This window comes from Pseudorca crassidens, chromosome X, assembly GCF_039906515.1.
Source record: "Pseudorca crassidens isolate mPseCra1 chromosome X, mPseCra1.hap1, whole genome shotgun sequence".
In the NCBI taxonomy this organism is placed as follows: domain Eukaryota; kingdom Metazoa; phylum Chordata; class Mammalia; order Artiodactyla; family Delphinidae; genus Pseudorca; species Pseudorca crassidens.
Genome location: NC_090317.1, coordinates 17,296,597 through 17,324,515, shown reverse-complemented (window position 1 = coordinate 17,324,515; position 27,919 = coordinate 17,296,597). Strand labels below are relative to the sequence as shown.

Sequence of the window (27,919 nt, the reverse complement as noted above, 5' to 3'; positions counted from 1 at the left end):
ACATAGTAATCAAATTGGCAAAAATTAAAGGCAAAGAAAAATTATTGAAAGCAAAAAGGGAAAAACGACAGATAACATACAAGGGGACTCCCATAAGGTTAACAGCTGATTTCTCAGCAGAAACTCTACAAGCCAGAAGGGAGTGGCATGATATACTTAAAGTGATGAAAGGGAAGAACCTACAACCAAGGTTACTCTACCCGGCAAGGACCTCATTCAGATTCGATGGAGAAATCAAAAGCTTTACAGACAAGCAAAAGCTAAGAGAATTCAGTACCACCAAACCAGCTCTACAACAAATGCTAAAGGAACTTCTCTAAGTGAGAAACACAAGAGAAGAAAAGGACCTACAAAAACAGACCCAAAACAATTAAGAAAATGGTCATAGGAACATACATATCGATAATTACCTTAAACATGAATGGATTAAATGCTCCGACCAAAAGACACAGGCTCGCTGAATGGATACAAAAACAAGACCCATCTATATGCTGTCTACAAGAGACCCACTTCAGACCTAGGGACACATACAGACTGAAAGTGAGGGGATGGAAAAAGATATTCCATGCAAGTGGAAATCAAAAGAAAGCTAGAGTAGCAATACTCATATCAGATAAAATAGATTTTAAAGAATGTTACAAGAGACAAGGAAGGACACTACATAATTATCAAGTGATCAATCCAAGAAGAAGATATAACAATTATAAATATATATGCACCCAACATAGGAGCACCTCAATACATAAGGCAACTGCTAACAGCTATAAAAGAGGAAAACGACAGTAGCACAGTAATAGTGGGGGACTCTAATACCTCACTTACACAAATGGACAGATCATCCAAACAGAAAATTAATAAGGAAACACAAGCTTTAAATGACACAATAGACCAGATAGATTTAATTGATATCTACTGGACATTCCATCCAAAAACAGCAGATTACACTTTTTTCTCAAGTGCGCATGGAACATTCTCCAGGATAGATCACATCTTGGGTCACAAATCAAGCCTCAGTAAATTTAAGAAAATTGAAATCATACCAAGCATCTCTTCTGACCACAGTGCTATGAGATTAGAAATGAATTACGGGGGAAAAAACGTAAAAAACACAAACACATGGAGGCTAAACAATACGTTACTAATAACCAAGAGATCACTGAAGGAATCAAAGAGGAAATCAGAAAATACCTGGAGACAAATGACAATGAAAACACGACGATCCAAAACCTATGGGATGCAGCAAAAGCAGTTCTAAGAGGGAAGTTTATAGCTATACAAGCCTACTTCAAGAAACAAGAAAAATCTCAAACAATCTAACCTTACACCTAAAGGAACTAGAGAAAGAAGAACAAACAAAACCCAAAGTTAGTAGAAGAAAAGAAACCATAAAGATCAGAGCAGAAATAAATGAAATAGAAACAAAGAAAACAATAGCAAAGATTAGTAAAAATAAAAACTGGTTCTTTGAGGGCTTCCCTGGTGGCGCAGTGGTTGAGAGTCCGCCTGCCAATGCAGGGGACACGGGTTCGTGCCCCGGTCTGGGAAGATCCCACATGCTGCGGAGCAGCTAGGCCTGTGAGCCATGGCCGCTGAGCCTGTGCATCCAGAGCCTGTGCTCTGCAACGGGAGAGGCCACAACAATGAGAGGCCCACGTACCATAAAAAAATAAATAAATAAAAGTAAAAGCTGGTTCTTTGAGAAGATAAACAATATTGATAAACCATTAGCCAGACTCGTCAAGAAGAAGAGGGAGAGGACTCAAATCAATAAAATTAGAAATGAAAAAGGAGAAGTTACAACAGACACTGCAGAAATACAAAGCATCCTAAGAGACTACTACAAGCAACTCTGTGCCAATCAAATGGACAAACTGGAAGAAATGGACAAATTCTTAGAAAGGTTTAACCTTCCAAGACTGAACCAGGAAGAAATAGAAAATACGAACAGACCAATCAAAAGTAATGAAATTGAAACTGTGATTAAAAATCTTCCAACAAAAGTCCCGGACCAGATGGCTTCACAGGTGAATTCTATCAAACATTTAGAGAAGAGATAACACCCATCCTTCTCAAACTCTTCCAAAAAATTGCAGAAGAAGGAACACTCCCAAACTCATTCTATGAGGCCACCATCACCCTGATACCAAAACCAGACAGATACTACAAAAGAAGAAAATTACAGACCAATACCACTGATGAATATAGATGCAAAAATCCTCAACAAAATACTAGCAAACAATCCAACAACACATTAAAAGGTTCATACACCGTGATCAAGTGGGATTTATCCCAGGGATGCAAGGATTCTTCAGTATATGCAAATCAATCAACGTGATACACCATATTAACAAATTGAAGAATAAAAACCATATGATCATCTCAATAGATGCAGAAAAAGCTTTCGACAAAATTCAACACCCATTTATGATAAAAACTCTCCAGAAAGTGGGCACAGAGGGAACCTACCTCAACGTAATAAAGGCCATATACGACAAACCCACAGCAAACATCATTCTCAATGGTGAAAAACTGAAACCATTTCCTCTAAGATCAGAACAGGACGAGGATGTCCACTCTCACCACTGTTATTCAACATGGTTTTGGAAGTCCTTGCCACGGCAATCAGAGAAGAAAAAGAAATAAAAGGAATACAAATTGGAAAAGAAGAAGTAAAACTGTCAGCGTTTGCAGATGTCATGATACTATACATAGAGTATCTTAAAGATGCCACCAGAAAACTACTAGAGCTAATCAATGAATTTGGTAAAGTTGCAGGATATAAGATTAATGCACAGAAATCTCTTGCATTCCTATACACTAAGGATGAAAAATCTGAAAGAAATTAAGGAAACACTCCCATTTCCCATTGCAACAAAAAGAATAAAATACCTAGGAATAAACCTACCTAGGGAGACAAAAGACCTGTATGCAGAAAACTATAAGACACTGATGAAAGAAATTAAAGATGATACAAAGAGATGGAGAGATATACCATGTTCTTGGATTGGAAGAATCAATATTGTGAAAATGACTATACTACCCAAAGCAATCTACAGATTCAGTGCAATCCCTATCAAATTACCAATGGCATTTTTTACGCAACTAGAACAAAAAATCTTAAAATTTGTATGGAGACACAAAAGACCCCGAATAGCCAAAGCAGTCTTGAGGGAAAAAAACGGAGCTGGAGGAATCAGACTCTCTGACTTCAGACTATACTACAAAGCTACAGTAATCAAGACAATATGGTACTGGCACAAAAACAGAAACATAGATCAATGGAACAGGATAGAAAGCCCAGAGATAAACCCACGCACCTATGGTCAACTAATCTATGACAAAGGAGGCAAGGATATACAATCGAGAAAAGACATTCTCTTGAATAAGTGGTGCTGGGAAAACAGGACAGCTACATGTAAAAGAATGAAATTAGAACACTCCCTAACACCATACACAAAAATCAACTCAAAATAGAGGAGAGACCTAAATGTAAGACTGGACACTATAAAACTCTTAGAGGAAAACATAGGAAGAACACTCTTTGACATAAGTCACAGCAAGGTCTTTTTTGATCCACCTCCTAGAATAATGGAAATAAAAACAAAAATAAATAAATGGGACCTAATGAAACGTAGATTCTTTTGCAAAGCAAAGGAAACTACAAACAAGACAAACAGACAACCCTCAGAATGGGGGAAAATATTTGCAAATGAATCAATGGACAAAGGATTAATCTCCAAAATACATAAACAGCTCGTGCAGCTCAATATTAAAAAAACAAACAACCCAATCGAAAAATGGGCAGAAGACCTAAATAGACATTTCTCCAAAGAAGATATACAGATGGCCAAGAAGCGCACGAAAAGCTGCTCAACATCACTAATTATTAGAGAAATGCCAATCAAAAGTACAATGAGGTATCACCTCACTCCAGTTAGAATGGGCTTCATCAGAAAATCTACAAACAACAAATGCTGGAGAGGGTGTGGAGAAAAGGGAACCCTCTTTCACTGTTGGTGGGAATGTAAATTGATACAGCCACTATGGAGAACTGTATGGAGGTTCGTTAAAAAACTAAAAATAGAACTACTATACGACCAAGCAATCCCACTACTGGGCATATACCCTGAGAAAACCATAATTCAAAAAGAGTCATGTACCACAATGTTCATTGCAGCTGTATTTACAATAGCCAGGTCATGGAAGCAACCTAAATGCCCATTGACAGACAATTGGATAAAGAAGATGTGGTACATATATACAATGGAATATTACTCAGCCATAAAAAGGAACGAAATTGGGTCATTTGTTGAGACATGGATGCATCTATAGACTCATACAGAGTAAAGTAAGTCAGAAAGAGAAAAGCTAATATCGTATATTAACGCATATATGTGGAACCTAGAAAAGTGGTACAGATGAACCAGTTTGCAGGGCAGAAATAGACACAGATGTAGAGAACAAACGTATGGACACCAAGGGGGGAAAGCGGCAGGGTGGTGGTGGTGTGATGAACTGAGCGATTGGGATTGACATATATACACTGATGTGTATAAAATTGATGACTAATAAGGACCTGCTGTATAAAAAAATAAAATTAAGAAATTTAAAAAAATGTAGGGACATGAGGAGAGCATAAAAAAAAAAAAGCCCCATCACCCAGCTTTAGTAACCGTCAGCTCCTGGCCAGTCTTGTTTCATCTATACCCTTACCCACTTCCTCCACCTGGATTATTTTAAATTCAATCCCAGCTATCCTATTTCATTTTGGCACACTTAATTAAGAATAATATATTTATGTATGTTACATATTTATATATGTATATGCATATGCCTAAAAGAAATCATTTTTCTGATAACTTTACTGGAAAAGCAGAGTTTACTTGTGACCAGGGGCATGCAGAGCCAAGTGCTCACCACGTTCCCATTGGAGACGGCAGGGCAGATGACCTCCAGTCTTGCTTTTGTAGCTGCCCTAAAGATTCAAAGCAGATGTGGTAATGCTTACCCCAACTTGAATGCTTGGCCTTTTTCTTAAAAAACATTCCGACAAATGTTATTGAGTGCCTGCTGGGTGTAGGCACATTGGGAGTTTAGAAAAGAAGCCCCTTGTGGACAAAGAGCTTACAATCTACACAAGGTATGACAAGTAATAATTAACAATTGAATAGAATTTCATAGTTTATAAAGTGCTTTTCTCAAACATTTTCTTAAAGCAGCCTTTTCAGGAAGGTGTTCTTATTAGTCCCATTTGATATACCAGGAGACTTGCGAGTGTTAAGTAACTTCACCAAGTTAAGGCCTAGAAAGTGGCAGACTTCAGACTTTCTGTCCAGGGGTCCTTTCTACTTCATACTGTTAAGTGATGTGAGAATTTAGGAGAAGGAAGGAAATGGGGCTTAAACCAGGAAGATATAAGATGAGGAAAACATTGATTAGGAGGGAGAAGAGAATTGGTAAAGGGACAGATAGGGCTTATACAATACTAGGAGGAGGGGAGAGTTGGTTTCCTGGTAAGTTGGTCACCCCCCTGTCGCATAGGGGCAATCAGAAGGGTAACAGAGAAGGGCCTGGCCATTCTAAGGTGACATGGACATCTGTACTCATAAAGGTGGGGAACACTTGGTGGCACAGGAAAGGAGGACAACCTTATTTTGCTACCTACCTTATCAAGTCTGGATTTTTAGAAATTGTAGTTGTGAATACAAGGGTAAGGTTTTATTTTCTCCCATATTCTTTTGTTTGAATAGGTATATGAACATTGTACAAAAATCAGCAATACAAAAGAGTGTAGACTGTAAGTAAGCTTTCCTCTCATCCTTGTCCTTGTATCTCAGTTTCCAAATTTTTTTTGCTAAAAGCAACACCTACTGTCAGTTTCTTTTTTGTCCTTCCAGAGCGATGCATACATAAGCATATGTATAGCTATCCTTTTTCTAACTTGCAGGAGCATATGAAGATGTTTATTTCCATGATAGTGGATATTACTACTTCCAAAGCATATAGTAGTGACTCACTGACATGTGTTTGTCCCAACTCTGCTACTCCCTAGCTTTATGATCTTAGGCAAAATTACTTAACTTTTCTGAATTTACTTATCTATAAAACGGAGGATGGGGATGGTGACTGATACAACCTCATGGGGCTGTTTTGAGGTTGAATAAGATAATGCATGTAAACTGCATAGCACATCCTGTATAGTCAAAACTCAAAAAGCTCTAATGTTAGCTCTTATATTTTGGGTATTTGCATTTACATATTAAATGGAAAAGGGCAAGATGCAGAATAGTATGCTTAGAATGCCATTTGTTTGTATATGCTTTTAAAACGGATTTGCATATGCATAGAAAATAATAGCTGACATTTATTGAGAGTGTCTTATGTGCCAGGCCCTGTTCTAGATTAAGTACTTTACAGGAACTAACTCATTTAATTCAAGAACCCTCTGAGATAGGTCTCAGGTCCAAGGACACACAGTCTGTGACAGATCCAGGATTCAAAACCAGGCTCTCTACCCTTGAGATTGAGAAAAGAAGCGTTAAGTTAACGGTACCTTGAGAGGAAGGGAGTGAGTATGAAGAAAGGGAAGCAAGGAAGCTAGGGTACCAGCTGGGAGTGCAGAGCAGATGGAATTGGAAGGTGGAAAGGAAGATTTTCCCTACTTTTATGCAGATAGTTCTTTATAATTATTATTAAAAATAACTTTTAAGAATGTTAAAACATTTTCACAGTTTTGAATTGGAAAAATAAACAATAAGTAACCATGAAAAATTTAAACAAAGGTGCTGTGACTAGCTTCATACTCACATTTTCATGTGCAAATAATTTTCAAATATTTTCTAGGATAAATTCCCAAAAATAAAATCACTGGGTCAAAGGGTTTAATCTTTTTAAGGTTCTCAATATGCATTGCCATATTACTTTCTAGAAAGATTGTGCTAGATTATATTCCCGTCAGCAGTGGCTGACTTTACCCCCTCCTTTCACCACACTGGATGTTATAAATTCTTTTAAATACAAACGTAGTACATAGCCCATTGTTAAAAAAATTAAAATAGTACAAAAGTACTATAAAAGTAATTCAGAAAGCCCTCTCTTCACCCCAAAATCACACTCTCAGTAGTAGTAGAGTTCCTACTACTAACAGTTTGTAAATCTTCCTAGAACCTTTCTTACATACGTACAATCTTACATATATATGCATATGCTCACTATTTGTAATACAATGGCATCATAGTATACATAGATAATGTTATGCAACTTGTTTTTTTCATTCTGTGATGTATCAGACACCCTTCTCTGTGCATACAGATCAACCTCATTCTTTTTAACAGTTGTGTTACATCCCATAGAATAAATAGAACCATAGTTTATTTAAGGATTTCTCTTAATAAAAATCAGTTATATTTATTTTTTATGTGAAATAGGAATAAAACTGCATTGATCTTCCTCATACGTATGTGCTTATGTACTTATGCAAGTGATTCTATAGGATAAAGTCCTAGAAATGGGGATGCCAGGAGAGACTCTGTGCATTTAACATTGGGAATCAGTACTGTCACATGTACCAACAGTGTATGAGAGTGTCCAGTTCCCTACAACTGTGCTGGATATTATCAGTCTTATAATTTTTACGAATCTGATTATCTCATTTAATTTCCATTTCTCTTGTAATTAGTAAGGTTGTGCTTCTGCCCATGTTTTTTCAGTCATTTATATTTCTTCTGTGAATTGTCAGTCCTATCCTTTGCACGTTTTTCTTTCAAGGTTTGTCTTTTTAAAATTGATTTGAAGTGCTGTCTGTAAAATATAGATATTAATTCCCTGCCACTAAATGGCTTCTTAGGTGTCCTAACCCCAAGATTATAAAAAAAATAATCTCTTCCATTTTCTTCTGTTACATTTCTGGTTTGTTATTTTATTAGATTTTTTGGATCCATCTCTAATTTTTTCATATAGTATGAGAAAAGGAATCTGAATTTTTAGAAAATGGGTACCCAGTTGTGCCATTATGTCTCTCCCCCACTCATTTGAAATGCTACCATTATCATACTCTGATTTCCCATATGCATGTGGGTCTCTTTTCAACCTGGCTTTCTCTTCTGACATGTGTCTATTCCTATGCCAGTGTTTTAACTACTGTTGCTTTATGGTATATTTTGATACCTTTTTTTAAAAAAGATAGTCTTGTGTATTATATATTTACTCTTCTAGAAAACTGTGGAATCAACTTTCAATTCTGTTTTATCAGCGTTTCATTAAATTAGGTTAGCAAGAACTGATACCATTCTAATGTTGATCCTATTCATCCAGAAGCATGGCTTATCTCAACATTTTTGTGGGGCTTCTTTTATATTTGTATTTCTAACACATTTTTTGTTGGGTTTATTGAAGTTTTTTACAACTACTTAAAGACTGCTATTTTGATAGGTGAAAATGGTGTATCACTTAATTTACACTTCTTTGACTTAGAGACATCAAATTTTCTAAAAGTGTATTTATTTATTTATTTTAAAGTTTACTTTGGCTGTGTTGGGTCTTTGTTGCTGTGCGCGGGCTTTCTCTAGTTGCGGCGAGCGGGGGCTACTCTTCATTGCGGTGCGCAGGCTTCTCATTGCGGTGGCTTCTCTTGTTGCAGAGCATGGGCTCTAGACGCGTGGGCCTCAGTAGTTGCAGCACGTGGGCTCCGTAGTTGTGGCTCACAGGCTCTAGGGTGCAGGCTCAGTAGTTATGGCGCACAGGCTTAGTTGCTCCGCGGCATGTGGGATCTTCCTGGACCAGGGATTGAACCCGTGTCCCCTGCATTGGCAGGGGGATTCTTAACCACTGTGCCACCAGGGAAGTCCCTAAAAGTATATTTAACTACTTATGTTCTACGAATTATTTGATCATACGGTTCACCCATTTTTCTGTTGAGGTCTTAATCTTTTATGAGCTTATCAGATCATAAAGATACTAATCCTTTGTCATAAGTACAGCAGATATTCTTCCAGTTTGTTTGCCTTCTAATTTTATCACTTTTTTTTTACTTTCAGAAGTTTAAAAGTCTAATATAATTAAATCTGTCAATCTTTTGTGATTTTTTTTTTTTTTTTTACTATTGCTGGTAAAGTCCCTAAAATTTTATACTGAACGATTCCATGTTTAGGACAGACAAATACGCCATCTGGAAAACTAGCCATGTTGGCCTGATAATGGAATCAGTTAAGTAATTTCTTTATAGGTGTTTAACAATGTAGTGTTATTATAGTGTTAGTGATTATTTGTTTTCATTGTAAATAACAGAATATTATGTATATCATATATATGCTGTAATATATATCAGGATGATTGGAACATTTGGTTATGATTTTTCATTTTAATTTTTGGCACATGCAAGTAATTCTAATAGCTTTAATGAAATTCTGTGTCTTAAAAATTGTCAGATTGAATGTTTAAAGTAGGTGGCGTGTTCTGATGTGAAATTTGCTATAGTGTTAAGATCAGAATTATCTTTAATTGACTTGTCTGTCTTCACAGGGAGAGTTATTCACATGAATTTGTCTTATTGCCTATAAAACACTATCCACTTTTACCTTCCCCCCGCTTTCTTCCCTTAAATCCTACCATAGTTAGGTGAAGTTACATTGATATAAATTTTTATTAACTGTTTTGCAAATGGTCTAATGCTCTCAGTTCTTAGAGTTTATATATTCAAATATACTGATTAAATTACCCTTTTCTTATCATAATGAATGTGCTTTTATTGCTTAGGAAAAAACCCTTTAAAGTATTTATTAGGAAAGATCAGCATCTGAGAAGAGGAGTTGATATGCTTTCTCATGGAAGAAATTAGTCCGTGGAATTATAGTCGATAATTTATGGTAAAAGAAAAAACAATGTAGGTATTAGAACTATGCCTAAAACTTTCTATAGTTTGACACTAAGACAAGTGAATATTTGATTTTTATACCTTTTTGAACACTAAGTACATTATCTTATATACAGTAGGCCCTCAATAAATATTTTTAGTGAATAACTGAATGAAGCACCTCTATTAATGGTAGAAATACTTTTCAAATTACTGGGAAGCACAGTTCTAAAACTTCTCCATAAATTTTGTTTAATCCATTAACATATACACAGACAACCTGCACCATAGCTTTTCTACCACTTATGTTAGAAATTCCTTTTATACTTAATATTTGTTTAATTACTTGATCAATTGGTTAGTTCATTTGTAGATATGTTCCTTGGTGAATTTGATCTTTTGATTTTCATGATAGTTTAAAGAGCTATCTAGAGCAGTGCTGTACAATAGAACTTGTCTGTAATGATAGAAACATTCTATATCTGTGATGTCCAGTAGAGACTCAGCTTGCCACATGTGACTAATAAACACGTGAAATGTGGTCAGTGTGACTGAGAAACTGAAGGTTTAATTTTTTTTTTTTTTTTTTTTGCGGTACGGGGGCCTCTCACTGTTGTGGCCTCTCCCGTTGCGGAGCACAGGCTCCGGACGCGCAGGCTCAGCGGCCATGGCTCACAGGCCCAGCCGCTCCGCGGCATGTGGGATCTTCCCGGACCAGGGCACGAACCCATGTCCCCTGCCTCGGCAGGCAGACTCTCAACCACTGTGCCACCAGGGAAGCCCTAATTTCATTTAATTATAAATGACTTAAATTTTAAAAAGCCACATGTTGCCAGTGGCTACTATATTGGACAGCACAGATACACCTACTTTATTTTCATTTAGCTTTCCAAGTTATAGCAAGTTTATTTTCTGGGTAATTGTTCTGATTTCACCAACAGTGTGAGGTAAAACTCTTTGAAACCTATGGTAAAAAAAAAAATTATACAAGATCTAATTCTAAAAAATTCCCTTATTAGAGTTTAGAAATGTTTATTGAATTATGTGCACAGTTAAGATCACAAAACTCATTTTCATAGAATTATAACTTTGATGGAAATAATTAATTTTACAGTTATTATAGTAAAACTATTTCTTTGTATTTCATTTTTGTTGCATTTATATGAAATGTTAGGCCACTATATCAAACATACCACAGATCATTTCTCCCCATATCTTGAGGTGATTTTATTCTAAGGAGAAACATATGTTCTAAGGACCCATGAACTAATGCTCATTTTAAGATTGGTCCATGTAAAGCTTTTATTCATTTTTAAGCAGCTGATCTAGAAGAAAGTTTTAATGAACATGAACTGGAGCCCTCATCACCTAAAAGTAAAAAGAAAAGTCGCAAAGGAAGGCCGCGAAAAACTAATTTTAAAGGACTGTCGGAAGATACCAGGTCCACATCCTCCCATGGAACAGATGAAATGGAGAGTAGTTCCTATGTAAGTAGAAAAATGTTGGATTCTTTCTTTTTGTTGCACCATGAATATTTCATCTGAACTGTGTTGATAGGTAAAGTTAATCATTTGAAGTGTTAACTAAGCTTGAGGTACTGATAGCATATTTTCATGGATTTTTTTTCAAGGTTTTCATTTTCTTTTACATTTGCAGAGAGATAGGTCTCCACACAGAAGCAGCCCTAGTGACACCAGGCCTAAATGTGGATTTTGTCATGTAGGGGAGGAAGAAAATGAAGCAAGAGGAAAACTGCATATATTTAATGCCAAGAAGGCAGCTGCACATTATAAGTGCATGGTAAGTATGGTTCTTTTTATGTGCTTTTAAACACAAGTTTTGGAAAAGCATTTAGCTAGTAACCTAATATAGAACTTTCCTCCCCAGCATTAGTGTTTTAGAATTATGAATAGTGTATCCTATAATCTCAAATCTTTTTTTAAAAGTATAATTGACTTACAATATTATATTAGTTTCAGGTATACAACATAGTGATTGGATATTTTTATACATTACAAAATGATCACCACGATAAGACTACTTACCATCTGTCACCATACAAAGTTATTACAATATTATTGACTCTGTTTCCTATGCTGTACATTATATCCCCATGACTTACTTATTTTATAACTGGAAGTTCTATAAGCCCAAATCTTCATAAACTCTAGATTTTAAAAAATATAGCCTTTATGATTTAGTGCGATTTAAAGTAATCCTAAGTATAGTTACTATGTTCCAGATAATCCATAATTAATGATTTCATAACTGTAAAAATTTCAGCTTTATAAACTTGTCTTGGAAGCTATGTTTGGCCTCCACTATAACCTCGTAAAAGTCTTTCTTATTGCACTTCATATACTATATTGCAGTTATTCATTTATGAACCTCTTTCCCCTAATAGACTCTTAAATCCCTTGAGGGTAAGAACTATATCTTATCTTTGCATCCTTAGATCCAGGTCTGACATATAGCATATGTAAACATTTTTGAACTAGATTGTATTGAATTACTCATCCCATTTATGATTAGGTTTTAAAAAATTATATTATTTAGGGAATTCCATGGCAGTCCAGTGGTTAGGAGTCCACGCTCTCACTGCCAAGGGCCCGGGTTCAATTCCTGGTCGGGGAACTAAGATCCCACAAGCCACATGGCATGGCCAAAAAAAATTTTTTTTTTTTAATTATATTATTCATATCAGAGGTTCTTAACCAGAGATGCATATCAAATTTACCTGGGGAGCTTTTTCCATAATATGTACCCTTGGAGTAGATCCCAAACATGTCTAGTTTGAAAAAAAAATCTCTAGGTGATTCTCATCTGCATCTATGATGGAAATTTGTCATTTTAAACTATTTTTGAAACTGTGGAAATGTAAAATAGTTGAGATGACAGGGTGACACTGCTGAACTCTCCTTGTTAAATGAAGCATTTAATCTTGGCTCCACACTGGCAACCTTAGTTTTATTCCATTGTCCTTATTTTGGGTTATATTTTAATCAGACGTGAATAGATTAAAAAATATTTGAGTCAGTACTTGATTATTATTAAAGAAAAGTCATCTTTCTCAGGATATTAAAATAATGTAACGTAAGTGTTCTTAAGTTGTTTAATCTTTTTCTCACAAGGATTCTGAATATTAAATGTTCCTGCATTTTTCTTTTCTAGTTATTTTCTTCTGGCACAGTCCAGCTCACAACAACATCAAGAGCAGAATTTGGAGATTTTGATATTAAAACTGTACTTCAGGAGATTAAGCGAGGAAAAAGAATGGTCTGTGCTTTTATGTTTATGCTATGCAACATTACTCTTCTGACTTTGTGCTTTAAATTTAGAACACATCTCAAATTTATCCAGTCATCAAAAAATTTAATATAAAGTAGTTCATATGTTAAAGTGAAGTATATATTTGACTTATTTGTAATATAATAAAGGATGCTGATGTTACTGAAAGTTATTCCTCTTTCTATGTAACTTCATTACCTAAGACAATTATACTGAGATTTATACTTCAGGGTATCTGAGAGTCTTTTAGTAAAATAAATGAAGATGTGAACATGACACACCTTATTAAGTTTAAAATGTTAAATTGTTTAAGCTCGCTTAAAGAAAAATTCCATGACCCCAATAGAACATTGAGAATCCCCCCTTGTTGTTATTCATTCTTTTTTTTTTAAATAAAAGGAGATTTTTTCAGAGCCTTCTGTTTAGTTAAAGTTCACATACATAGTTATATCTTTTAATATGTTTATCATAGCTTTAAAGTTTCCTTTATAAAATGTGCCTAAGTCTCATGTTTTTAAACATACTGAATTACTAATAAATAGCTTTAAGAAATAATGGCATCTTTATTTGATGACTTACTCCTTTACAGTCTGTGAATATTATAAAATGTCATTGGAATGCAGAATCTTTTCTTTAAGACAGCAGTTGTCTCTAGAAATGACTATTTAAAAATTTTTTTATTGTGAAAATTTTCAAACATCAAAATTAGAAAGACTAGTAACACACGTCTATCCATCACCTTGACTCATCAGTTATCAAGAATTTGCGGCACTCGTTTCATCTATGCCTTTTATTCTTGTTGCTTGAAGTATTTTAAAGCAGAGCTGAGACTTCATATCATTTCACCTCTACATATTTCAGTATGTATCTCTTAAAAGTTGGACATTTTCTTACCTAACCACAATGTCATTACACCTTATAAATTAACAATGAGTCTTCAGTGTTATTTAATACCTAGTTCGTATTTCCCCAATTGTATCAAAACTATCTTTTTAAAGTTGGTTTGTGTGAATCAGAGGAGGTTCACATATTACATTTGGTTGCTATATTTCCCTTAAGTAATCTAGGGCACTCCCTCCTCCCTGTCTTTGTTGTCTCTGTTTTTGTTTTGTTGTATGCCATTGACATGTTGAAGAAAACAAATTAATTGTCCTGTAGAATATCCCACATGTTTTATTTGTCTGTTTGCTTTTTCACAATGCTATTTAACTTGTCCCTCTATCCGCCAGATTTTCTTTTAAAGTGGAAGTTAGATGTAAAGCTTGATTAGATTCATTTTCAACATTTTGGGGGGTAAGAACACTTCACAGGTGGGACTATATCATCCATATTTTATCACATCAGACAAGTCATAATGTCTGACCTTGGATTCAGGTGGTGAGTTGATCCCTCCGTTGTGAAGCTCCCCTTCGATCTTTCATCTGGTGGTTTCAGGCATTGTTGATCTTTGTCTGAATCCATAAGAAATGACTTTTTCTTTGTGGAACTGCATTTTTGAAGGTATAAAGATTTTTGATGTCAGTTGTTCCATTTAAACCCAGTTCAGTTTTTTGATACTTTGATTACTCTTCTAAAAATGAAACTCCTTTAAAACAGAATGTGGAGTACTAAAAAAAAAATAAAGGGGAAAAAAATCACTTCATCGTATGTAGCACAATGTTGTGTCATACAGCTAAAGTCAAATAGGTGACTAGGATAACAATTCACATTCTCTTGATCAACTTATTTACCTCTGCACTGTTGAATCTTAGTGTCAACACTAACCTAGCATTTCCCCAAGTGTGCTCCAAGGGAAGTCAGTCCATCGGGATGCTCTCCCACTGCTCCAAAGTTAAAAGGGCATCTGGAGTTCAGTAAACTTGAGAACTGTTTACTATACCCTCCTTCCTGGAGGAAGGCTGTCAGAAGTTCTACAATCAAGTAATCTGTTGAAAACTAGCATTTCTCAAACTTCTCTGACTATGAAACCCTTCTTCCAACAATCACCTTAAGTCTTAAAAAGATGTCAGCCCCTTTAGTCTGTTTCTGCCCTTTTGCCTACTTGGTAGCAATCCCTCTCTGAGAATCTTCTCATTCTTCCCCCCAGCCATAATAGGAAAGGAACTGATCTCAGGGAGAAAAAGAAGCCAACCACTAAAATACAGAATATATTTTTGTGTGTGTGTTTGGCAGTATTAAGGAGTGTTCCCTTTATGTTTAGATGTCAGCTCTCTGATGGTTAGTAGAGTTAAATAATGGAAACATCAGGGGTGACTACATATTAGAAAGTCTATCAAAGTATGATTTAAATTGCAGTGTTATTTAATACATATGCTATACAATAAGTTCAGTGCACTCTTTTTCAATAGAAAAACTGGCTGTTTTCTTTGTAACGTGGACTGTTTGGCTGAAATAGCTAAAATAGAAGAAATAAGGTTGCATAAACTTTGAAATACTGCTTATGATTATTCTTTCTCTTCCCTTAAACAGAAATGTACACTTTGCAGTCAGCCCGGTGCTACTATTGGATGTGAAATAAAAGCCTGTGTTAAGACTTACCATTACCACTGTGGAGTACAAGACAAAGCTAAATACATTGAAAATATGTCACGAGGAATTTACAAGTAAGAGAACAATTGTCCATTTTCCTAAACTTGTCAGTAAGTAACTGCCCTTAAATAGATGACATTAGTTTACTTGCTCACTCTTCTTAGGTGGTGTTTAGCCAAGTGTAGAATACTAAGGACTCTGTATAAGAAATGAGTACTGCAATTGACATTTTCCTCTGCCTACACATCCCTGGATTAGCATTCATTCAATCAGTATTTTTATGCTTCCTGTGTGCCAGGCATTGTGCTAGGAGCTGGGCATACAATAGTGATCAAAACAGACAGAGACAGTGTCCTCATGAAAGCTTACAGTCTAGTGGGAGAGAGATATATCAATTAAATGGTCACATAAATATACAATCATAAACTTCGTAAGTGCTGTAAAAGATGTTACAAAGCGCTGTGACAGCATGTAACAAGGAGGAGCTAACCTACTAGTCTGTAGTGGGGGAGTGTTTGGGAATTTCCTTAAGGAAATAGTGCTTGAGCAGAGATATGAAGGGCGAAATGAATGTGGGCATTGGGAAGGCGTTCTAGGCAGAGAGAACAGCGTGTGCAAGGCCCTAAGATGGGAGAGAAACAAGGGTGCAAATGAGGGGGTGGGTGGTAGGAGGCTACTGCTGAGGGTCCAGGTGAGAATTGTGGGTAACTTAGAATAGGATATAGTTGTGAAGGCAGAAGTTGAAAAGATACACTTGGAAGACTGATGAAAGAGTAAGGTTTGGAGATTTGGGATTACATGTTACCCTCCTTTTTATGGGCCTCCACTTACCAGTGCTGCGTTGGGCTAGTGTTATCAATGTGAATCTACAATGGTTCCCTTTGTTTAATCGAATGGAGAATAAGTTGGTAGAGATCCCTGAATATTTATTTGGTTTGCCTTTGCAAGTTGTAAAGCACTTCCTCGCTCTCACATTCCCAGCGTGCAATAAACCAGTGACTCAGGGTCTCCTATTCCATGGACAAAGCAGTTTGCGTAAGCAGTCACCAAGTCATTTGGGTGATTGCGTGAGGTGCTAATGCTGTATTATAAAATTGGCCAAACTTCGCTTAATAATAAAGGCACATGTTTTTCAAGTGAGTTCTATCAAGCCTTGAAGGAACAGATAATTCCAATGTTATTTAAAGACGTCCAGCACATAGCAAAAAATGGAAAACTTCTTGGTTCATTCTGTAACACGTGCATAGCTGTGACACCAAACCTAACAAAGACAGCATTTAACAACAAAAATTTTAAAACTAGAGACCAGTCTTAACTTTTATAAATATATGTACCAAAATCTGAAATAAAATATTAGAAAATCAAATCCAGGGCTGTAGTCTAACAATTTAAAGATTATTCAAAATTAGGAAATATATAAATGTGACCTGTTACAATTAATAAAGAAAAATCCTAGTGGATAGTGAAAAGACATTTGATACCATTCAACATCCATTTCTGAATTTTAAAGTAAGGTAGCAAGAGTGCTCTTGGTGGTAAGCTAGGAGTCTTAATAGAGTGTTAGGAGAGACAAAAACGGCAAACAGCTTATTTAGTGTTAAAGTAAATGGACCATGGTTCTTAGCCAGAGCTGAGCCTCAGAATCGCCTGGAGGTGGATACGGCCCTCTTTAGAAATGTTCATGCCTAGGCCCTACCCTCAGATTTAAATTCAGTGGGTTGAGGCCCAAACCATGTATTTTGATGACTCTGCAGGTGATTCTCAGGTTCATCTCTAATTGAGAGCCACTATATCAATACACTTTCATTCAGATCAGGAACAAGACAAGGGTGCCAACTGCCAACGTTAACTTTCACTCTTTTTCTGGAGGGTTAAGCCTGTGCAATGAGAAAAGGAAGGAAAATGTATAGTAAATGTTGTGAAGGAGAAAAATACAATTGTCAATATTATTGATATTACTGTCTACCAAGAAAATCCAAAGAAATCAGCTCTGAATTTATTAAAACTTATAAGAGCTCAGTAAGGCTGCTGAATATGAGATGAATTCTTAAAAACAATTCCAGTAATAACTACTTAGGAAATGTAAAGGAAAAATGTCTATCCCACCACACACACACACACACACACACACACACACACACACACACGTGCATACACATACACCAATGGTGAACCTTTTTTAAAAATAGCATTTTACATAGGACCCCAATGAATGACGAAATATATTATGTTCCTTGATAGGCTCAACTTTGAAAGATACCTATTCTCCCCAAATTAATCTATATACTTAATACAATTTTAATGAAATCCAACTTTTTGAGTTTTATCTAAAAAAGTAAATGTGGTATTATTGTCCATTAGTAATGATTGTTACCTTATATAACAGGAAAAGAAATAGAAGCTTAAACAAGATAGAAGTTTGTTTCTCCCCTAAAAGACGTCCAGAGGAAAGCAGTGCAGATGTGGTAGGCAGCTTTTCAGTGTTATCGTTGGCCTCCATTAGCGTCTTTCTGCTGTCTCCTCCTTGGGCTTCCTTCCATAGGAAGCAGGAGGAAGCAAGGGCAAAGGAAGATGGAAGGACAAAGTAGCTGTTGCTCCAGCTGAGTCAGGCTTTAATCAGCCTTCCTAGAAGTTCCATACATGCTTCTGCTCAGCATCTCATTTGCCAGAATTTAGTCATATGTCCAAAGGAGGCTGGGAAATATACTCTTAGTGGACACATTGCTACCCAAACAAAATATGGTTTAGTACTATGGAGGGTGGTGGGGGATAGATAGTGGGGTAGCCAACTAGTATAGCACATGAAGCCAAGAAAATTTTTAATGCAATTGAGAGGAGAAATCCCCTGTTAGATATCAAAGCCAATCATATAGTAATTAAAACAGTATCACATAAGATAGATCACAGAAGATCACAGAAGACAGATCCGTGTCTTTGTTGGAATCTTATAAATAATTGTGGTAGCATTTTATATATGTGGAGACAATGGATTAATTCAGTACCTGATATCTATACAGTTGGCTCTCCATTTAGAAAACGGTCTTGACCCAGGGAACTCTACTCAATATTCTCTAATAACCTATATGGGAAAAGAATCGCTGATTCACTTTGCTGTACACCTGAAACTAACACAACATTGTAAGTTAACTATACTCCAATAAAAATTTAAAAACAAAGAAAAAGAAAAGAAAACAATCTTGAGTATAGGTGGCCTTTCTAAGCATGATAGGGAACTCAGAACTTTTATTTGACTACATTAAAATTAGACTACCTAAAGAGAACTCCAAATCATTACGAAAAACACAACCCAGTTTAAAAAATGGGTAAAGGACGTGAACAGGCAGTTTATAGAAGAAATAGCCATGGGTTATAAGCACACGAAAAACTGTTCAACCTTATTAGTAATGAATCAAATGCAAATTAAAACAAGATCTTACCAATTTTGGCAAAGATGAATAGGATTTAGACTATCTACTGTTAGCTAGGTTTTTGAGACACAGGCATTCTTATTCCATGTTAAGGTTGAATATAATAAATTGGTACAATTTTTTAGGAGAGCAATTTATTATTGGAGATGAAAACCTTAAAATAGTATATATCTTTTGCTACTAGTGTGCTTGTAGGGATTGAGCAGACAACAGTGCAGAGATGTATGTGCAAGAAGTGTCATTGCATTATCGTTAGTGATAGTGGCAACACCCACTAGGGCATCTTCTTAGACTCAACTATACTTCAAACTGACAAGATTACCCCAGATGGCATCAGTCTACTCAGGAAGAATATAGACAAGAACTACAGCTTGCCAGCAGGGTGGCATCAAATATTCGTCTTCTCTGAGAGTCCTTGCAGCAGTCATTGTAGCAGTACAGCTCAGGTCCAATAAGATGATCCACATTGGGGGAAAGCCTCATACCCCATTGGAGTCAGCACCTCTTAACAATACAGTCATATAGGCATAGATAATTTTCAGGTTACACCACACTGAAAGAGGACCAAAGATAAGACTTCTTATCAGAATATGCATATTTTTCCCAGTCCAGGTACAGTCTACCAACTGGGGGGGTAACATAGCTTAGTAAAATAGTTGACACACTAATTTTTGTTAAGTTGCTAGAGGAAGAGAGCTAAAGAGTTAACCAAAGGTGAAATTCTCATGTGGAATGGGAAAAGATTTTTAACTTTTCACCCACAATAGCAAAGAAAGAAAGAGAGAGAGAGGGAGGGAGGGAGGGAGGGAGAAAGAGAGAAAGGAAGGAAGGGAGGAAGGGAGGAAGGAAGGAAGGAAGGGGAGAGAGAAAGAAAGAAGGAAAGAAAGAAAATCAAATCAGAATTCTATCAGGAGATTTAGTAAATAAATTTTAGTACATACATGTATCTAGTGGAATACTATGCAGAAATTAAAGAATAAAGTAGACCCATGTGTAGAGTTGTGGAGAGGCATTTCAGTGATTGAGTCAGGGGAAAAAGTTGCATAATTCTATTTTAGCATATAAAAAGTACGTGTGTACACACACGTACAAGATTTGTGTATGTTTTTTATACATAGAAAATTTTCTAGGAGCATAGTCAGCAAACTTAATAGTTGTCATCTCTCATTCGTTGCATAGGGGTGGAGAAGAGGCAATTTTATATTCTCCTTTATATGGTTCATGAGCAATCCATTATTTTTAAAAGTAGCCAATAATATTTTAAAATAACAGGCCCATTTAAAATGTTTAGAATTAGATATGTGGAGAATTATTGTGTTTACATTTTAACTTTATTTAGATATTTTCACAATAGTTATCCGTTTTCATTTCAGGAAAAGATGGAAAATGTAGATAAGAAAAATAAAACTAAATGTCAACTTTAATTCTACCACCAGAGATAATAACTTTAAATCTTTTGGAATATTTTCTTCTAGACATTTGTGTGATTGTGTATATGTGTATATTTATAAAAACAAAACTTTCTTATATATACTCTTTTATAACCTGTTTTCCACTTACTATATCTTTAGTAGAGGCATTTTTTTTCTGTGACGTTAAACAGTTGTACATCACCATTTTAATGGTTGCATAGTATTCCAGTGTATGGGTGTATTAGTTTGTTTAATCAGTTCTCTTTTTAGACATTTAGATGGCTTTTATTTTTTAGCTGTTAGAAAACCATGTTGCAGTGATCATTTCTAAACAAAAGTATTTGGACTGGGATCCATGATGATTTGAAATGCTCTTTTTACTTTTTCACATTGAAATTTGTTTCTTAAATCTGCTTAGAAGTGGATTCCAGATTTTTTCATAGAGACCATGGAGTTCAAATGAGTCCGTAAGCAGGCAGTTTGGGGAGAGAAGAATGGACAAATGAAAGGAAATGCAAGGAGGAATATTTCTGAATGAAGTGGCTTCCTTCCCTCCTACATGTGACTTGCTTTCTTTCTTTACCAGCCCTTTCTGGATCCTGAATATATTCATATTAAAAAGGCGAGGGAAGATTATATAGTGATCTGTTTATCCTGTTTTATTGTCTTTATTGTATTTCTAAGCTATTTACATATGTATTTTTCTAAAATGTCAGCCTCCCACCATAAAACAGTAAGTTCTGTGACAGCAGAGATCTTGTTTGACTGGTCAGCACCTGCGGCCTTGGTGTCCAGACTGGTGAAAGACACATAATAGGCCTATGGGAAATAGTCCTTGAGTGAAAAATAATCCGATAAAAAGATTAAAATTTGTTCTAACAAGAAAGGGCTCATCCTTTTAGATAAAACTCTGTTATAAAAATTTCTAAAAGCCCACAAAAATAGAAGAGTATAACAACCCCAGTCTCAGCAGGTACCAACTTATTGCCACGGTTGTTTCATCTACATTTTTTTTCTTTCTGAGGTATGTTAAAGCAGAATCCCAGATCTCTTGTCATTTTATCCTTACATACTTCAATATCACTATGCTATCATCACATCTTATAAAATTAACAGTAAATTCTTAGTATCATCTTATACCTGGTTCACTTTGGCATTTCCCCAATTGTCTTGAAGATGTCTTTTTAGACTTGATTTGTTCAAACCTCAATACATGCAAGGTCCTTACATTGCATTTAATGGATGTCTCTTAAGTCTCTCTCAATGTAGAGCAGTCCCCACTCCACCCTTGCCTTTTCCTTCTACCTGTTAAGGAACCCTGATAAGTTGTCCTGTAAAAGTCCCATATTCTAGATTTATCAATTTGCATTTTCCTGATGTCATTTACCTCATTTCTCTACCCCTCTGTATATCCTGTAATTTATAAGTTGGCTCAAAGGCTTAATTAGATTCAGGTTATATTTGGGGGAAGATACTTCATAGGTGCACTATATAGAAGTGATATTTGATATTTGAACTCATGATTGAACTCATGATTTAAAGTGATTCCTAACATGCAGCGTTTGAAGAGTAGAAATTCTCCATAGTTCTTTGAAAATGTTTTAAGAATAAAAACTGATGAGCAAAACTAGGTCAGAAGTCAGTTGTTATTGCTGCCCCCCCAGCCCCACCCCTGCTGTTTATTCTACTCACTTGTTAGAAACTTTTCATGTTAAACCTAGTCTTACACCATTTGTGGCAGATGAATTCCTGTGATCATCTTTTATCCGTTGCTGACCACAAGAGGGCATCCACTGAACATTTTCTAAGCATTGTTCCATCTTGTCATCTTGTGTATAATTGACCTAAAACTGAGCTCAGATCAGCTCCCACCCTTCTTTGATTATTGTAGGGGTATTTAACTATAAAAAATATAGTGATGTATATACAGTAAAGTGGCCTAAACCTTTGTTCAAAATCACCTGCATTGCTATTTTCATTAAAAACAATGAATTTCAAGTATATACCCAAGTAAAAGGTTGTCGGAACAGCATGATGTCAAAGTATCCCTCCAGAGATGGTTTGTTAATTTCAAAGAGGGAATACTTACCCTTACGATAGAGAAATCTGGCCGTTTCTACCACCTTAAAGCAAGTGAAAACAGCACACTCATAGCAGGACATTCTGAAATTACATGCATCCTGAGGTATGCAGGATTACCTACAAAGTATCCTGGACTAACAAAGGAAAGTTGAACCTAAACTTAACCAAGGCCTTAGACCTTGTTTCTAGTTTACAGGAAATAAAGGGTGAGAGAAAACCAAATAAAACATTCACAGGGACTTCCCTGGCGGTCTAGTGGTTAGGACTCGGCGCTTCCGCTGCCGTGGCCTGGGTTCAGTCCCTGGTCAGGGAACTAAGATCCCACAAGCTGTGCAGAGCGGCCAAAAAATGAAAAAAAAAAAACTGTAAAAAAGACTCTTAAAAACCAAACCAAAACAAAAACATTACCACAGTTAGATAAATCCAAAATGTGGTGTAGTTGACGAGGCATATGGTCTGACTCTTCCCAGAAGGTCAGTGTCATGGGGAAAAAAAGAAATTAAAGGAGCCAGTCTACATCATGAGAAACATAGCTAAATTCAGTACCTGGAAAACTGTTAGGTGACTCATAAAGGTGTTCTAGTAAAGGCCAGGACACTAATGATGAAAAGGTACTTGAGGAGTTTGAGTAAAATTGTTTCATGAAATGTGAGCAGAAAGCAGCAGCATGTATACAATTTATATTATTTCCTAAAATGTGCTTTGAAATTATGTATATGAACCATTATAGAATTTCATTATTTCATATATATACCTAAAAGTTGATATTTTCATGTTGGCCAAGAACTTTTTTTAATCTCATTGGGCAAAGTGAGGAATTGCCTTATATTTGGACATATGTGGTTTTATTTCAGACGAACTTTTATTATTTCATTAATAGAGTGCTTTCCTTTCTATCTTTTAGACAGAGATGGACCTATAGCTAATTGTGGGGTGTTTTTTTAGTGTGGATGAGGAAACCCAGATTTTAAATGGGCATGGACCTCATCCACTAATGACATAAATATATTCTCATCAACAATGACAAAACATTTTGAGATTTTTATCTTTCATCATTGTAGACTATATTGTAAAAATCATAGTGGAAATGATGAGAGAGATGAAGAAGATGAGGAACGAGAGAGTAAAAGCCGGGGAAAAGTAGAAGTTGATCAGCAACAACTAACTCAGCAGCAACTTAATGGAAACTAGGTATGAAAGTTAATTATATTGGCTCTGTTGTCAGGATACAGTATACACACTGATAAATACGTATTGAGGTAATAATGTGCAGTATGATTTTTTTAATGCTATTATGTTTAGTTAAGCATGTTACTAGAATGCTGAGGATGTGTAGGCTTGCATAGTTTTTTTCTTTTAACTAGCTGATTTTGTAATAATAAACACAAGCTATCCACTTTATCAATAAATGTAGTTGTAATGTCAAACCAATAAGATATTCTTGCTCCTCAATAACATTATATTATTGTGTTCCCCTCAAGCATCATATTTTACATTTTTTTATCATCTTTTAAACAGGTTCATGGGACAGAGTTAGAAAACTGGGAATGAATAAGACATCCATAACTACTATTCTTTTTTCACTGTTTTCTAAAATCAAAAAGGGTTTGTAACTTTTTACTGCCCAACTCTTAGATCCTTCATTGAACTGCCTAAAAACATCTTGTTTGTTTTATGAGCCTTCACTAGATGGCAGAGTTTGACATGTTGATATTACGTAGCTGTAGTTTGCAGTTTCTGGGAAGCAATTGAAACACTATTAACCCTGTGTATAGTGTCAACAGTTAAAGCAGACATTGAAATGAAGTAAGCTATATTTCTGGACTGAACAAAGTTCTACTGTTTAGAGTGTCTAAGTTTGTTTAGTGGATTCATACTCAAGGGAAAGCATAAGCAAATTTCACTTTACAGTGCAAACACGCCTCTGGTGGCAGCACATGGGAATTTATGAATTTTTTTTCCGCACTCAAGTAATGGAGGCGAGAAATGAAGAGAACCTTCTTTTTCTCTTGGCTTCGACAGCACATGCTAAAAATCTCTTCCAAGAAGTGTGCTAAAGCTTTTCATTTGGTTCCTGTTAAAGTTGTTCTCACTGACCAGCATGGACTCAGGCAACTGGTGATTGATTATAAGCTCTGAGCTCCAGTGCTTACGGCAAAATTCTCTTGACAGTAACCCTCTTCTCTTTTCATGTCATACAAAGAGCTTCTAGCAAAATGATTGGATCCTTTCAAGTTTAAACTAACATTTGGCAACAGCAAATTAAGCCTCTTTAACCTTTAAAGGGTTACCACTTACTAAGGACTTTAGCCACCGTGTCTGAAACCCGTTCCTCTCAAGTGCCGTGTTGTTGTGGAACACTTCATATATTGGCCCAAAGTATGTAAGGAGATCTCATGTGCTGTAGAAGTAAAAAAAAAAAAAACAGTCTTTGCATAAAGCAGTATTTATTTTTAATTTTGTGACCACTATTTTAGAAACTTTATTTAATATTTTTAATGTTTTCATTAATTGCTTTGCTTATCTATAAAATAGGATTCTGTGTCCTATTTTTCTTCTGGTAGGGTTCAGTGGTGTTTTATTGATCATCTGAATTGTTCCTCAAAGCCTAAGAACCCAGCTTTTTAGAAAGGATTTTCACACTGGCATTTCTAGCTAGTGATATTTTCTTCCACTTACCTGCTGAAGCACATTTATATATTTCTTTATGGCAAAACCAAAAAATTTTAGTTGTGTTCTGCCGAATATTACCATAGCACCTCAATATCAAGGGTAGGGATTCTGATTTCTGAATTATTAGTTAACCTACCACATTAAAGCAAATTAGCCAACAAGAAATAACATGTTAACTTGACTGTACATTGAGATATTCTGCAGCTTATGGAAAAGCATTTTAAAAATGTAACAGGTGGAAAATTACACTGTGCTTAACGATTGATTTTTTTTAACTGCTAGTCCCTTAAAGTCACATTTGTCAAGTGTGTATTCACACATTTACTTAAATCAAGGGACTCGATGACTGCTTTATTTTAACCATCTTTTATTATTTTTAGAAGGAAACTAGCTTTAGTAGTGGATTGCCCTATATGTTTTTCTCCTTTTGCTCTAAATATACCATTGGATTTTTTGTGTGTGTATGTGATGAATTTTCAAAATTCACCATGACTTGAAGTGCAACGACAGATCTAGATGTTTGTTTACCAAGCTATGTGACTTTTCCCAAAGGATCTGTACTTTATTTCCCTACAGCAGCTTGAAACCCATTATTTTAAATCTTTGAATCACTGTGTCTAGATCATTTTTACATTGTGTGCCATAGACTTACCCATGGAATAATAGAGCACCTTCATTTTTGGACAACTACTGTAATGATGTTTTTAGGAAAAATGGAAGGTGCCGGGGGTAATAATGGCCAGTCAATAATCATGTAATGGACTTCAAATACAATAGCTGTCAGTTAATGGATTTGTTATGTAATAAACTGTATGACTTTGTATGGGTTTCTTCAACCCTTTCTCTGCCACTAGCAACCAGAATAGCACTTTACCATTTGGTTGGCTAGATAAGTGGCTGGCTACCTATTTTTCTCACTGTGGTGTGATTGGCTAAATAGTCTTTCATTAAAAATTGAAATGTAAATTGAAGTCACATGAAAAATCACCTTTGGTTGTAAACCTCCAATATTTTGATTCTCTATCCATGTTTTCGTCACATGCTGAGTAAAAGTGCCTTACAATGTAAAAATTGTACAGTACTTATGTTCCCAAGTAGCATCATCATCTTCTGGGTAGTAATTACATCGTGGTATGACTATTTAGAAAAATGGACCTCAGCAGTGTATTTACCGTTCATCTCCTAAGTCCTTAACTGTAGTTTTAATAAGCATGACATTATTTGATAAGTATATAACATTTACATCATTTCAAAAAATACTGCCATGACTGTCTTTTATGCGTACTTTAGCTTGAAATTTTGAAGCGTCTTTTCTTTTCTCCTTTTTTTTTCCCTTTTTTGTTTTGTTTTCGTTATCGATATTAAACAGTGTAATCTTTGCAAGCGTATATTGAAGATTATTCTGGAGCATTTATTGCCTTACCAGAAATGTTAGTAAGAAATGTTCTTTAGAGTAGAAAGATAGACTTGAGTTTCTATACTTTAATAAGAGCTCTTTGTTCCTGGGGGGGGGGGATGGGAGGGGTGAGTTTTACTTTCATCTCAGTTTATTAAATACCCACAAATGAAATACATTTTATTTCAAGGATCATCCATTTTAGAATTTCAGATAGTACTTGCTCAGGAGTACATGCTACTCAAGATATTAAGAGAATAACAAGATATGTAGATCTACTGTTGAATCAGAATCTATGTACTTGAACAAATGTGTGACTCAAATATCTCAAAGCAAAAGAAAAGTGTTCTAGAATGTTGTTGCTTTTTTAAAAAGCACTAAAGTTAGACCAAGGTATACAGTTTTGTTCTAACAGACATTTAGGTTAATTGTAAAGATAAGGAATGCATTATGGGTCAAAATCAAACATTCCTCTCATGTTATGTATATTTTGTTCCTGTTATATTGGCTTTATTTTCAGAATTGTAGTTTGTAGTATTAGTTTCCTTTTATTGGTATTCTTGCATATACTATTCATTCAATAAATGAGTTATGACTTTCATGTTCGTATTTATGTCTTTTTTGTGCAAGGGTATGATGAAGCTTATTTGTAACAGCAATAGTACTGTGTTCCTTTTAGTCTTGCTTTTATTTCAAGGTGAAATACCTAGTTTGTTTAACAAATTTGTCGTTAAACAAGTATGAGAGAGAAAAATGTGAATTTGAGTTTAGTTCAAAGTTTCACACATAAGGCTTTATCAGGGAGAGAATCAGCAATCTTTCAAAAGTATGATAGAACTGCATTACATTTTGGTTCTTTTATCATTCCATGATAAAGATACCTACAACTTAAATCGGGTCCTCTGGAACCTAGTTAGAAGGTGATTTTAAAAATAAACCAAAACTCGTAGTACAATTTATCTGCTTGCTAATGAGGGTGCAGGATTAATATCCTTGTCATAAAGGGATTCCACCTTAAAGATTTAAATGTACTCCCTTTACTCTGGACAGCTTACTTCTAGCAGTAGTGCTCATGTATTGAGATGGTCCTATCCAGGGCAGAAATCAAAGTTTTAATTGGTAGAATTTGCTCATTCCATACATACAATTCCTAACCTGCGTTCCTGCATTCCTACTCAAAAGGAAAAAGAAATCAAGTAAGAGGTTCTGATTAATGCTGGAACTATAGGAGAGTGTGCTTTATTGCAACCGCTACACACAT

General features: G+C 35.5%; 1 protein-coding gene across 6 annotated transcripts in view; it reads left to right on the top strand.

The window, feature by feature from the left end:
- The window catches only part of PHF6 (PHD finger protein 6), a 52,791-nt gene extending 25,532 nt beyond the window's left edge, over positions 1-27,259 (top strand). For 3 of the 6 annotated variants that reach the window (XM_067723740.1, XM_067723742.1, XM_067723738.1), the window contains 6 exons: positions 11,168-11,337; positions 11,507-11,650; positions 13,022-13,126; positions 15,608-15,741; positions 23,651-23,780; positions 24,108-27,259. In XM_067723740.1, coding sequence (XP_067579841.1) covers positions 11,168-11,337; positions 11,507-11,650; positions 13,022-13,126; positions 15,608-15,741; positions 23,651-23,780 — 683 coding nt within the window. In that variant the 3' untranslated portion in view covers positions 24,108-27,259. Of the gene's footprint in view, positions 1-11,167; positions 11,338-11,506; positions 11,651-13,021; positions 13,127-13,890; positions 13,999-15,607; positions 15,742-23,650; positions 23,781-24,107 lie in introns of all 6 variants that reach the window. The other 3 variants (XM_067723743.1, XM_067723741.1, XM_067723744.1) reach the window with 2 other exon arrangements.
- Positions 27,260-27,919: the final 660 nt, after the last annotated feature.